This window comes from Desmodus rotundus, chromosome 6 (genome assembly GCF_022682495.2).
Source record: "Desmodus rotundus isolate HL8 chromosome 6, HLdesRot8A.1, whole genome shotgun sequence".
NCBI classification, from domain to species: Eukaryota; Metazoa; Chordata; class Mammalia; order Chiroptera; family Phyllostomidae; genus Desmodus; species Desmodus rotundus.
This window is the reverse complement of record NC_071392.1, coordinates 140418156-140431454: the sequence shown is the minus strand read 5'-3', so window position 1 is coordinate 140431454 and position 13299 is coordinate 140418156. Positions and strand designations below refer to the sequence as shown.

Genomic DNA, 13299 nt, shown 5'->3' with positions numbered 1-13299 from the left:
TCCCCCAGTTCCCTCCACACAGAGAGGCTTCAAGTTCCCAAGGCTGAGTGTCTGTCATCATTGTGCCTTCGAGGCACCTAGTTTTGGCTGGCAAGTTCCCCCAAGATTGAAACGGCATGGCCCTTTCCTTCCCTGCCTGCTACCTACAAGGAGAGCAGGTCTTCCTCTTTCCCACCCTCTTTGGCTTCCTCTAAACAGTAAACCCAACAGCAGCAAAGGCAGACACAGGCTCCCACAATTCCTTGCATCCACTTGGAGCCCCTATTTCCTCAGTCTGTATGTCCTCCCTGACCTGGGTCACGTGTGGGCAAGTGCTGATGTTGGAGTGACTTTGGCTGTGCCCTTTGCAGGACTTGATGGCTGACCTAAAGTCTGAGCTCTCTGGAGACCTGGCAAGGCTGATTCTGGGGCTGATGATGCCACCGGACCATTACGACGCCAAGCAGTTAAAGAAGGCCATGGAGGTACAGCGTGGGCACCAAACGGATGGGGTCTGGTCCGCAGGTGCTCCTCAGTGCCTAGATGGGTTGGCTATAACTCCCTGGTAGAGCCCTCCTACACCCAATTCAAACTGGCTTAAACACAGAAGGGAATGTCCGCTCCTATAACTGAAAAGTGCAAGACTCAGTCTGTTTTTAGACATGGCTGAATCCAGGGATGAAAACAATGGTGTCTGGACTCTCGTCTCTCCCCTACCTGGGCCCACCTCGCTTCCGCAGCTCCTCAGTCTCAGCCAGCCTTTCTCCCTGTGGCGGCAGAATGGCTCGTGTACATCATAGCAGCTTGCACCTCCAGTGGAAAGAGTTCCTTCCTCCCGGGACTTCTGCCAAAGTCTTGGCTTTTACTGAGGCTGATCCAAGTGGGGTCACAAGCCCAGTAACCCGAGGGGTCAGAGGGGTCTCACGGAGCAGCGAGAGGAAGCAGGACGGATCTGGAAGGAACAGCAGCAGCAGCAGGAGTCTGTATTCTAGTCCGGCCCTGCCACTCACTGTGTGCCGTTGGGCCGCTTCCACTCCAGTCCTGTGGGAACAGTCATTCCCGCACTCCAAATGTTGGGGAGGGGTAGGCAAGGTCATGGGCATGAAGAGCACTCTGAAGACCTGGCCCTACAAGTAACAAGAAAGGGTGTTTGTCCCGGCCCAGCTGTTTCTGGGGCTGCTTCACTTCCCGAGGCTCCCATTGTACCAGGGGCTCCTCTCCCTCGGTAAGAGCGCACAATAACCTAGCTTGGGCTACGTGTTTTAGCTTGGTGACTTGTCTCATCAACCCACAAGGCAAGGCTTTTGTTTTGTCCCCATGTACAGATGAGAAAACTGAGTGTCCGGGGTTAAGTTGCTTGGTCAAAGTCAGAGCACTGTGAAGCTGCCTGGTGGGATTTGGATCAAGTGTGTCTGGCCCCAGAGCCTGATTTGACAACTGCATGAGATTGTCACCAGAAAGGGACTGGGGCCCGTCTGCCCCAGCCTAATCTGGAACTCATGGGTTCTTGGCTTCTTCCAGGAGAGTTCACTGCAGAGTCCAGGTGACTCTGAGAGTACATTTTTTAAGCTGGGGACCACGAAACAAAGGAAAGGCTTCAGATGGAAGAGGCAAGATCACAGCAACAGGAGTGAGCCGAGACTGGGCTGCATGGCCTCAGGAAAGGAAGTTACAGAGGCAAAAGGAGAGTCCGTAGAGACAGGTTCAGGGGGTTAGCCCGGGACGAGCTGCCATAGCCTGCTGATTCCCTGGTAGCAGTCTCATCGGGACCCTTGGAGTGTAGGAGAAACAAAGTGAAAATACATGCTTGAGGAAAGGGGGTTTGCAGGCACGAGATAGAGAGGGGGGTGGAGAGAGCAGGAGAGAGCAGGAGAGAGAGAATGGGCTCACAAGAGCACGAGAGAGCTCGTGCACACTGGGTGCTTTGTCTTGAGGGTTCTTACCTATTTTCTAAAGGTGGGAGTTTTAGGGGAGGTCTCAGGGGAGGACCTCAGCAGAATATTCACTAGCTTTCCGGGTGGGTCCTTTAACACGCTGATGCCTCACAATGCATGTGTCAGGAACCACTCTCTAGTCAGCTTCACTGCCTTACTTCTATCTTGGATTCGTCTGGCTCTGATTGGGCTTTTCGGTTATTCGCTCCCCTGACTTCATCTGGGGTTTGGCTAGCACTAATGTCTCTGCTGTCTTCCTCCCTGACCAGGGTGGTTTAAGCTGCTCACTCTCTGGTTGGGGAGGAGAGGTCTAAACCACCTCCTCCTAAGTGTCCTTGGTCAGGGAAGGTAAGATCTTGCAATTTATTAGCAGGCTGTTAATTGCTCAGCTTCATTTAACTATTTTGTCTCTCTTTCCCTCATTCCTCTTGCCAGGGAATTTTGTTAACTTTCAATATCCTGCCTCAAAATCACTAGGGCTTTGGCCTCTAAAGGATTCCAAGGAGAACAGACATGCCCTGGGCAAAGCTAGTTGAGATTATTGTCCTTTTGAAATTCCTAGACAAAAAAAGTGAATAACTTAAAAAAACACAGAAGCTGGAGAAGGGTGGGACTAGACTCTGGGTCTCAGGACACTCAGAGGGTCAGGCTGTCTGCACCACATGCCAGCCGTTAATGAAGAGGCTATTAAAGATCGCACTCAGCCTCAATCTGCTTCCGGGCAGGGAGCCCAGGGACCAGCTGGCCGCTGGGCGTAACCTCACTGATCTTGCCGTCGTGGCGCCGTGAGGGGCACACAACAGGTGTTTCACAGATATTCAGATGTACCCATCAATTAGTCAGTCATCCTTGTCTGCCCCCCTCAAAGTGGGGGCCTTTGGAAGCGGGTTCTCGGAGCTGCCCCAGTCTGGAAGACCTAACGGATCAGTCATCGCAGCCAAACGTAAACAAACAGAGCATACTTTTTTGTCCAGCACCGAACTTTTTCTTCTGATGAAATCGTATGTGTTCACTGAGAAAACAGACATGGAGCACAAGGGAAGAAAAGGGAAATCATCTGTGACGCCTTACCCACCCAGAGACCAGTCATGGACATGTGATGTGTGTCCCCTGTTCTCTTTACATACCTATGTATAAATACCTATGTTCTGATACAAACGCATAGACCACATGTTCTTTTCTTTTTAACTTTTGGTCCAAAGCCATTTTTGTGGGAGGTCCCGGAAATCTTGACAAGCTGGCATGTTTGGCCCTGATTGGGCCACGATCTGCAACCTGGGGGTCACTTCTGGGCATGAAGAGAAAATCCAGGGGGCTTGGTGGCCTGAGCGTCCCCCTCCTGGGTGGTTTCTTAGAGCCCACGGGCCTCTGCACACGGGCCAGGGCTGCCGTTCAGAAGGTCTTTGCCTTGACATTCTAGGGAGCCGGCACCGATGAAAAGGCTCTCATCGAAATCCTAGCTACTCGGACCAACGCTGAAATCCGGGCCATCAATGAGGCCTATAAGGAAGGTAGGTCCGTGGGGAAGAGGCCTGAGACTCAGCACCACTGGGACAGGAGTGGGCGAACAGCTAGGACCCCCAGCTTCCAACCTCGTCCACAGCTCTGCCCGCAGCTCTCGAGCCATGGTGCTTTCATAAGTGCCTGGGCGATCCCAGCCCTGTGTCTGGGGAAAGGGTGCCCCAGAGTGCCTGTGGGACAAAGGCCTGGAGGTAGAAGAGAGGTGGTCTGGGAGTGATGGGGGAGAGAGCATCTAGGCTGCTGGAGAGGAGGGGCAGCTCCAGGGCTGGTCGCATGGGCAGCCGCAGGAGGCCTTGTTCAGAAGGCACAAGCTTGATTGTCCAGGTCTCTGTCTCTTCTGCCACACCATCGCCATCTTAAAATTCTTACCAAGTTTTTCAACAACGACCCCATATTATTCTGAAGAACCTTGAATACTGGTCACCAGTGTTGAAACTTTTTCTCTTAAAAGCAGCTTTGAAATGGTAGAAGTTGTGGGCCGGGGAGTGGCACGCTCAGAGCCTTGCCTCTGGGCCCAGCAACAGTCATGCAGGAGTGGGGGGAGAAGAGTAATGAAGGCAGAGGGGCTGTTAATGGGAGAGGCGAGACCTCACCCAGGACTGGAGCAGAGGGAGGTGAAGGACCGATGGGCACATCAGTGTCAAGACCAGCAGATGGCTGGCTGTCCCCAAGGACCAACTACAAACTCCTTCATCTCCACGACCCCCACCTCCCAGCACTGCTCTGGCTCAAGTCCTCCAGGTATCTCCCCCACCCCAATTCTCTTGGCCAGTAGCTGCCCACACCCCCTTCTTTGTCTCAGATTATCACAAGTCTCTGGAGGATGCTCTGAGCTCAGACACATCTGGCCACTTCAAAAGGATCCTCATCTCTCTGGCTACGGTGGGTGAATTCACAGCCCTGCCCAGGCCTGCTAGGCCCCCTGGCCCTGGGAGTGGGGAGGGGACAGGGCCCCATCCTGGAAGGGTGGGTGTCTTCCCCACTTGCCAACGCAGTCCCACTTCGGAGGCAGTTACTGCCTCGGTCAGTGCCTTCTCCATTGTGCACTTTTCAAAGCTGGTTTGGTGCCACCTTCTCTGGGCAGCTGTCCCCTGATGGCCCTCGACCTGGCCTTTTGGGCTCCTAGCTGGCAGGACAAAGCCATGTGGGTGACATTTCTCTGTGTTGTTACCCGGAGCTGCTGTCACCATCTCTTGAACTCTCACAAGCCAGCTGCCAGGACCTGGTGCCAGCATACTGTGTCTGAGTCAGGCCCTGGGCCAGGTGCCTTCCCGATGTTCGCATGGAATGCCCACGAAGCCTGCCCTAGGATGGAGGGCTCGTCATCCTTGTGCTACAACTGAGGGAAAGCATTCAGGGAGGCAGAGTGGCTGAGCAAGGGCCTGTGGCTGCTCAGGGGCAGAGTGTGTGGCTGTTTGGGGACTGACTTCTCACTGGTCCTGCTGCAGGGAAACCGTGAGGAGGGAGGAGAAAATCGGGACCAGGCCCAGGAAGATGCCCAGGTGAGACCCCCAGCGGCTCCAGCTGACACCCATCCAGGGCAGGTCCTGGTGCTCCGGGAGGGGGAAGGCTTCTGGTGTGGGTGTGGCTGGTGTGATGGGCAGACACTCAGACTCTGCACCCCTTGCACCTCCCATCCTTAGAAGTGAGACTTGGAAGGTTCTCAGAGCTTTCAGAGTGATGTTCGAGAAGGCAGTGCTGGCCTTACTGGTGTTTCCTGTGTGAAGGGTTAGGCTGAGGGCCCCAGACCTTCAGAGCTGGAAGGGACTAGGGATAATGCAGATCAAACTCTTCATGTTGCTGTGGGAAAACAGGCCCAGAGAGGAAGAGTGACTCCTGAAAGTCACACAGCAAATCAGTAGCCTGGGTGAAATTCACCCAGAGACAACAGGTCTGGGAGTTTGCTGGGAAGGGGGTATGAGTGCTACAGCTCCCAGTTTATCTACGGAATGGCACCGAGTAAAGGTTATATCCTGGGAGAGCCTAGAAAGCAAGTTTATCAAGGGCTGGGATCTGTGTTTTGCTCACCGGTGCGTCCGAAGTGGCACGTGACTAGGACTCAATATATAGTTGTTACTGAATGAATAAAGGACTGCGAGTTCTCTAGGGTCTCTTGGCTTCTCTGCTTCTGCCTTGCTCCTAAGGCTGCGGAGCTTGAGGTCTGGACATGGCTTCTATGGAGGCTGGATAGTCCCAAATCCTTTGTCCCTAAGTGTCCCTATGGCTGGGCAGTCCCTGCTGAGGCCCTCTGCACTGTCCCCCTCACCTGTGCCTTGTTCCAGCACCTTGTGGCCTGGCCCAGGTCCGGGCCTCTCTCTCTTCTGCCTGAGCCGTCCCCAGTCCCCCAAACACTCCAGGTCCAGGAGTTGGGCATTGATACCACAGCCTGCGGATCCAGCCCTCTTCCTTCACAGTTGGTGGGTTGGAAAGCGCTCTGATGGATTAGGAGTCAGGGCACCAGCTCTGTTCCCAGTTCCACCAGCAGAGGTGCAGAATGCTAAGCAGCATCTGACCTGGAAGGACCCTTGGCTGGAACGGGACAATTATAAAGCCATCAGAATGCTTACTAAGTACTAAGCATGATGCTAAGACTGTTTTACACTTTCTTATGTCATCCCCCTTGTTTTTAACTGGAGATAAATGAAACTCCTTACATATCCAAGGGCACAATTTCTAAGCGCCCATAGTGTGATTTGAACCCAGGTCTGCCTGACTCCAAAGCCCACACTTAATACCATCTAATATCCTCCAAAATCCAGCATAGTTATTTCCCTGCAGCCTCCAAACCAGTTGTCCAGGTGTCCAGCCCCTGGTTTGGAATTCAGCCGTCAGAAGCTGCAGGGTGAATACCCACTGATGGGTATTCCAGCTGCATTATGGGTGTGTTTGGGGTGAGGGCCAGCTTGGAACCCAGCCCCCTAGAGTGGCTATTTGAGGCTGCATTTCATTCACTCATTCAACAGTGTAGCCCTATTGTGCTGTTAAGGGTCTTTGAACCTGGCTTAAAAGCTCTTCTCAAATCCATCTCCCATCCCAATGCTTTCACCTGATGCCAGTTCTACCTATGAGGCTATGCTTCCAGTTGCTACCAGCAGGGGGCGGTGGTGCACCTTGCTGGCAGCCTTTACAGAAGAGAAGGGGTGAGAGAGAACCTGGTGGCAACAACCAAAGGAGCCAGAGCCCTGCCCACCTCAGCTGCCTTTCCAGATTCACAGATACTAGCCCTGATCTTAGTGTGGGTTCATTTTCTTATAACTGGAAAAGTAATACATATCTTTTGTAGAAACTTTAGAAAACAGGGATACGCAAAAAAATCCCAGAACCTGCTAGGAACAACCATTGTTAATATTTTACAATAGATCATTCTAGTTGTCATATATATATAGCATCCCTCATTTATAAGAGTTAAAAATTAATATTCTGTTAAAAATGTTACATATTATTTTTTTAAAAATCAACACCATTTAATGGATATAAACTATTCCATTTAAGAATTTACCAAACTTTATTTAACCAGCCCTCCTCCTAGTAACCAACTCTTTTATCACATGCGTGATTTTTCCTTTGAATCGATTTCTACAGGGGAAATGGGAACGCTGGCAGGAAGTGTATCCAAAAACTGAAGGCATTGGGTGTCAGAGCCAAGTTCCCTCCTAAAAATTCTAGATAACGCACGTCACTACCCAGCAGTATGCGTTTGCTCCTCCTTTCCGTACCCTCACGCTGGGTGTCTGGCACCCCTCCAGCTCTAGGAAGTCCGGGCCTGTTGTGAGCAGGGTGACATTTGTCCACTGTTCACCTCTTGCCCCACAGTAGTTGCTAATAGCTTCCCTTCAGCTCTGAGTGTTCTGGTTTGAGCAATAAATGATGTGGATAATCTCATTATAGACCCGGAGTGAAATGAAAACTGTGGCCAGTTTTAGATAATTCAGCCCTTCGATTATCTTTTAATATAACAGCTTCAGGGAAATATAATTCATATACCATGCACTGACCCATGTAAAGTGTACATTTCGTGGTTTTTAGTGTCTTCACAGCTTTGCACAACCATCGCCACTATCAACCTAGAACATTTCATCACCCCCAAAGAAACCCTGCACACACTGCACTTCCTCCTCATTTCCTCCCAGCGCCCCAGCGCCAGGCAACCACTGACCCACTCCCCGTCTCTGCAGACATGCCCATTCTAGTATTTCCCACAGATGGAAGCATGTTGCATGTGCTCTTCTGTGACTGGTTTCTTTCACTTAGCATAGTATTTTCACAGTACCTCCCTATTATACCATATATATTCCTTCATTTTTTTCCATTGCCAAATAGCATTTCATTATGAATATATCACTTTTTTTAAATCCATGTATCAGCTAATAGGACTTTGGGTCCACCTTTGAGCTACTATGAATAATGCTGCTCGCTATGAACACTTGTCTACAAGTTTTTGTGGACGTGCACATTTTCATTTCTTTTGAGTTTGTATCTAGGAGTGGATAAGACTATGTTTAGCTTTCGGAGGGACAGCCCAGATTACTTTTTGCAAGAAGTACCTGGGCTCATAAGGAAAAGCTTTTGTGTTGACTCTGGGAAATTATTTTAGTAGCTCCCTGCGTTTTCCATACTGCAAAGATTATTGTCTTAAAGACACTTTGAAAAAACGTATGTCTGGGGTTCACTGGCCAAGCAAATAGAAAAGGTTGATGCCTTAATTATTTTTTGTGCAATTTTTAAAACATCTCCCTCTTTAAAAAAATACTAGGCATTTTTTAGCATAGTTAAAGATTGTGGTAAAACGTACATGAACACTTATAAAAATATACATAACGTAACACCAATTTTACCATCTTAACCATTTTTAAGTGGACATTTCAGTGCCATTGGGCACATTCACGTCACTGTGCAGCCACCGCCGTCATCCACCCACTGAGCTCTCCTGTCTCGTAAACCGCAGCTCTGAGCCCATCCGTGACTCCTCTTTCCCACTCCCCAGCCCCGGACCACTGCCTTCCTGCTTCCTGTCTCCGAGTGTGACTGCTTCAGGGCCCTCGCCATCATACAGTGTCTGTCCTTGTGTAACTGGCTCATTTCACTTAGATGATGTCCTCGGGGTTCAGCTAGGTTGGTTCTAATGTAGAAAATTACAAATAAAACCAGAAGCATTCCATAATCCCAGCAGCCCCTGATAACTCCGATTTGAATAAAAAATAAAAATAACAGATTTGCATATTGAGGAAATAGAAACAAAATTTCAGGAAAAATAAAATGCAAAAGCTGGCATTCATCTTTTCCTAGCTAGATAAAAGGAACACTGCTATACACAATGACACACTGTTACGCTACGCCTTACTTTTTTGCTTAATTTAAATGGAGACTCTGTCCTCATCAGCCCTGCAGACCAGTCTCGTTCTTTTTAATGGCTGTGTGGACCTTAATTTTTAGTATTGGGTGAAACATACGTAGCCTGTTTAACAAGTCACTATTAGCGGTTTCCAGGTTTTCTGCATTTTAGACACTGCTGCGGTGAACCCCCTGGCGTTACATCACAGAAGGCTTTGCCGGTGTATCTGTGAGGCAAAGCCCTAGCTGCACAATTGCCCAATCAAACGGCATGTGCATTTTAAATTTCGATAGACGTTGACAACTTAGAGTGTTCTAAAGCTAAAAGCTATTGGGAAGTTTAGGAAGAGGATGGTTTTAACCTGCCCAATAGATTAAAGTGGGCGGCAGAGTTTGGGGGATATAAGCAAAGTCGAGACTCATTCTGGGGTACACAGGGTTCAGTGTATGTCGTCCCCAGGCACTCCGAGTCACAGTATTTGCCTAACAAACTCGTGTCCCAACAAAAGTTGGTGCTTGGGCTAAGATAACAATTAAAACGGACACTTGAAAAATGACTGAAGAGCTGGCCTTCTCCCACCTGATTGGCTCTGTGCCCCTCCTTAGACCCCTCCCCTCCAGGCCTTAGCAATCCTGTCTCCTGTCTGTCACCTGAGGGGGTTCGGGTCTCCTGAGGACCCTCCAACTCTGAAAGTGCTGTAGGGTGTAGGGAACTCAGCACTGCTCACACTCTGGCTTCTCGGTGGCCTTGGAGGTGAGCACACTAGGCATCACCCTAGGTCGCCTGAGATGATGAAGGACACAGTGCCCTGTCCTGTGCCCCCCCTTACTCCTCGGGTGGACATTTTTGTAATTCCCAGGCCTCTCCCCACGTTGAGTAGCCCAAAGCTCAGGAAAAGGTGTTTTCTCTCCTCCCCACTCCCATTATGGTCCCATCGCCTGGGGGCCGCCCTGAGCCAGGCCCCCTACCCCTGTAACCCAGAGCCACCCTCTCTGGACCCACCTCTGACTCTTGCCTCCCCCTCTCTCTCCTCCCTGCTCTCAGGTGGCGGCTGAGATCTTGGTGAGTGTCGTGGTGTCCCTGTGGATTTTAAGGCCTCTGAGTCGGGTGTGATTCTGGGTGGGGCTGAGTGGGGCAGAGCCAGGCAGTGATCTGGGGTTCGCCCCACGGCTTCTCTCTCTCCCTCTCCTCTAAGAACCCCACTGGGTGAAAATGGGCCAGGCAAGTGTTTCCCAAACATTCGCCACTCCCTTCCCGTGGGAAATGGGTTGTTTTAAAGGGATATTTAAAGTCAGTGCAAGCAGAACTGATAGCTGGCTAGAAGAGTGTTGTGGAAGCACATATGTGGGGTGTTCAAGTACGTGGGACGTTGCTGACACTTGGGGAAACTCCGGCTAGGCCATTTTTCCTTGTGCACAGAAGTGCTGCCCAGCTCCCCCACGCCCAGTGCCTGTTTGCCCCTCCCCTGGGTCACTGTCCTGTGGTTGTGAGGCGCAGTGTGTCTGCCCACAGGGTTCCTGGGAACTGGAGGGGGCTGAGGAGGCCGAGGAAGGAAGAAGGGGCCGATGTCAGTGTCCCTGGGTGGTGGGGGCAGGGCAACTTCTAACTGTCCTCGGACTAGGCAAAGCCATGGAAGTGAGTGATAACCAAGGCTTTCTCATGTCTCCCCTCCCAAATCCTCGCCCCCACCTGGGCTCACAGGAAATAGCCGACACATCCAGTGGTGGAGACAAAGCTTCCATGGAGACGCGGTTCATGACCATCCTGTGTACGCGGAGTTACGCACACCTCCGGAGAGGTGAGGCCTCAGTCCTCCCCTTTCAACTCAGCGGGAAGACCCTCACATCTGTTGAGGATCTGTCAGCTCTCTGTGACCAGAGGAGCCAATTGCCCGCCCACCTACTCCCTCCCCCAACAACAGAGTACGGTGGCTGATTGGGACAGGGAGCCCCAGGGTCCAGTCCTGGTGTCCTTCAGCCTTGGGCCAACTCCCTCCACCTCCTTAGGGAAGGGTGGGATGCCTGGGATGAGGGAAAGCGGGTGGCTTTCACTTCCACGGCCAGCCAGCCCAAAGGGTTGGTGGTGGCCACCTGCGATTCTGTGTTGAGAAAGATTTGGAGGTTCTGTGTCATGACCCATTGGGACGTCTGCCAAGAGCAAGGCAGTGAGGGGTGGCGATGAAATAAGGACCACGTACTGGTCTTTGAGCCACAGGCTGCCACATGCACAGGGCACACCAGTATGCGGCGGCCCTGACATGAGGTGACTGTGAAGGGTTCTTTCCACTAAGACCTTTAAGCATGCATCTGCCTGGCACTCGTCAGTAAAATTCGTAAAGCGCTTTAGCGTAGTGGCTAAAAGAAGAAACCCAGGAGTTGTGCCGTCTTGATTCCAGCCTCCCGCTTACCAGCCCTGAAGCCCTGGGCAAGGTGGGGCATATCTGTGTCTGAATTCCCTTAGCTCGAACCTGGGATTTTAGTCCTGCCACACAAGATTGCTGTGAAGATGTGCAAAATATATTCACAAACAGCACTTAGCACAATGCCTGGCACATGGTAACTTCCTTAGTGCTGTTATTGTGAGTGCTTAGAGTAGTCTCTATCCCAACTTGACACAGGATGAAGGGGTGGCCCAAAAGTGAAGAGGGGGTCCTCCAAGGTCATTCCGTGAGTTCTGGCAGAGTGGTGACTGGGACCCATGCTCATCTACTGCCCCAGCCCAGGTTCCTAGAACTTGACCAAGGCCCTGGGGCAGTGCCTGACTTGACACGGATTAGGCTCTGAGCCCAAGGCAGCCTGAGGTCAGAACTTCCCTCCCACAGCGACTGTGCCTGGACACAGCTATACCTGCTGCTCCTTTCCACTTTGCCAGGCACAGCCTGTGGGTGGAGCTGGGTGGGCGGGACCGGGGTGATCTCCCCTCTCCCTGTGAACCGAAGCTCACCCATGGGGCTTCTCTTGGTGCCAGTCTTCCAGGAGTTCATCAAGATGACCAACTATGACGTGGAACATGTCATCAAGAAGGAAATGTCTGGGGACGTCAGAGACGCCTTTGTGGCCATTGGTAACTGGCGGGGACCAAAAGAAGGGGCTAGAGGTCAAGGGCAGGACTGGGGGCATTGAGAATATGGCCAGAGCCCCTGAACAATGGCTGTGGCAGCTACTAGTACTAGAAAATCAGCAGTGCCATGTGCTGGCCCCAGTGGTCGTACCAATGTGGGATTGGTGGGGTAATATGAGGACTGGTTCCAGGCTGTGGGGCAGGAATAGGAAACAGCTTACCCTGGGGAAGAAACCAGGAGGGCTGGGTAGGGATGCAGTGTCCTGCGGGACGGGGGTGCCTACATACACACCCCATATCACTCCATCCACAGCAGGCCCCAGGGTCCTCTAAGGCAGGCTTTAGGTTTCTGGGTTGGTTGCAGAGGGTGGAAGTTTCTGCTGAATCTGCTCTTAAGTGGATTGATTTAGTCAGGGCAGGCTTCTTGGAGGAGGTGATACAACTTAAGGCGAAAGACTTATACGATCTGAAGAGAAACCAGAGTATCGGTGATACAACTTAAGGAGTGCATGTCAAGTACAGCCTTGCAGGATGGGGGTGGGATTTGGGGAGGTGAAGTAGTGGAGGGCAGAAGGGAAGGACATCAGAGGAGGACAAAGCCACGAAGGAATTCGCAGTGTGTTTGGAGGAAGGGGAGCAAAGGGAGGTAGGAGCTTTGACTTTCAGGCCAAGGAGCTTGGGGTGTGTTTGGAAGGAAGGTGGTAGGAAACTGCACAAGGAGCTTGGCAGGCTGGTGTGTGATGCAGTCACTCCCATGGGTTCCTGGGCCTGTTGCAGGGACTGTGTCTGTGTGACTGTGCCCCTGGGGTGCATGGCCCCCGCCTCTTACCGTCCTCGTAGAAATACTTGTATCCAGAGTCGTTCTGGCTTTCTGGGACTGGCATCTGATTCCTCCTCCTTAAGCTGAGACACCCCCATGGCGGTTCTAGAGCCTTGAAATCCATCAGCTGCTGAGGGCCAGAGACCACCAGGCCTTGAGAAAGGGGTGGGTTGGTATAGCCAGACAGGCACTGGCAGGTGGGGGTTGGGGAAATCAGGGCTGCCACCCTAACACCAGGACTGTCCCAGGCAGAGTGGGATGAGTTGGTCACCCGCCTTCAGAGCTGCAGCTTCAGCACACCTGGGGTGGGGCATGAGAATTTGCATCTCTACCAAGTCCCCAGATGTCACTGATGCAGCTGTCCAGGAGCCAGGCTCTGAGAGCTGCTGCTCAATATATTCCTGGAATCTGAGTCCCCTCGGGTAAAGGCTGACACCTGTGTTTTATTTTAATTTTTTAAAATAAATTTATTTATTTTTAGACAGATGGGAAGGGAGGGAAGGGGAGAGAAACATCAACTTGGTTATCTCTTGCATACCCCAACTGGGGACCTGGACCAAAACCCAGGCATGTACCCTGACCGGGTATCGAACCAGTGACCTTTTAGTTCACAAGCTGGTGCTTAATCCACTGAGCCACCCCAGCCAGGGCTT

General features: G+C 51.6%; 2 protein-coding genes across 3 annotated transcripts in view; one reads left to right on the top strand and one right to left on the bottom strand.

The window, feature by feature from the left end:
- The window catches only part of MYOZ3 (myozenin 3), a 373398-nt gene that overhangs the window by 143208 nt on the left and 216891 nt on the right, over nt 1-13299 (bottom strand). The window lies entirely within an intron of this gene.
- The window catches only part of ANXA6 (annexin A6), a 48516-nt gene that overhangs the window by 30694 nt on the left and 4523 nt on the right, over nt 1-13299 (top strand). Inside the window, exons 17-23 of one of the 2 annotated variants that reach the window (XM_024576835.3) lie at nt 351-464; nt 3334-3424; nt 4237-4316; nt 4883-4936; nt 9811-9828; nt 10468-10564; nt 11734-11829. In XM_024576835.3, coding sequence (XP_024432603.2) covers nt 351-464; nt 3334-3424; nt 4237-4316; nt 4883-4936; nt 9811-9828; nt 10468-10564; nt 11734-11829 — 550 coding nt within the window. The remainder of the gene's footprint in view (nt 1-350; nt 465-3333; nt 3425-4236; nt 4317-4882; nt 4937-9810; nt 9829-10467; nt 10565-11733; nt 11830-13299) is intronic. The other variant, XM_024576836.3, reaches the window with a different exon arrangement.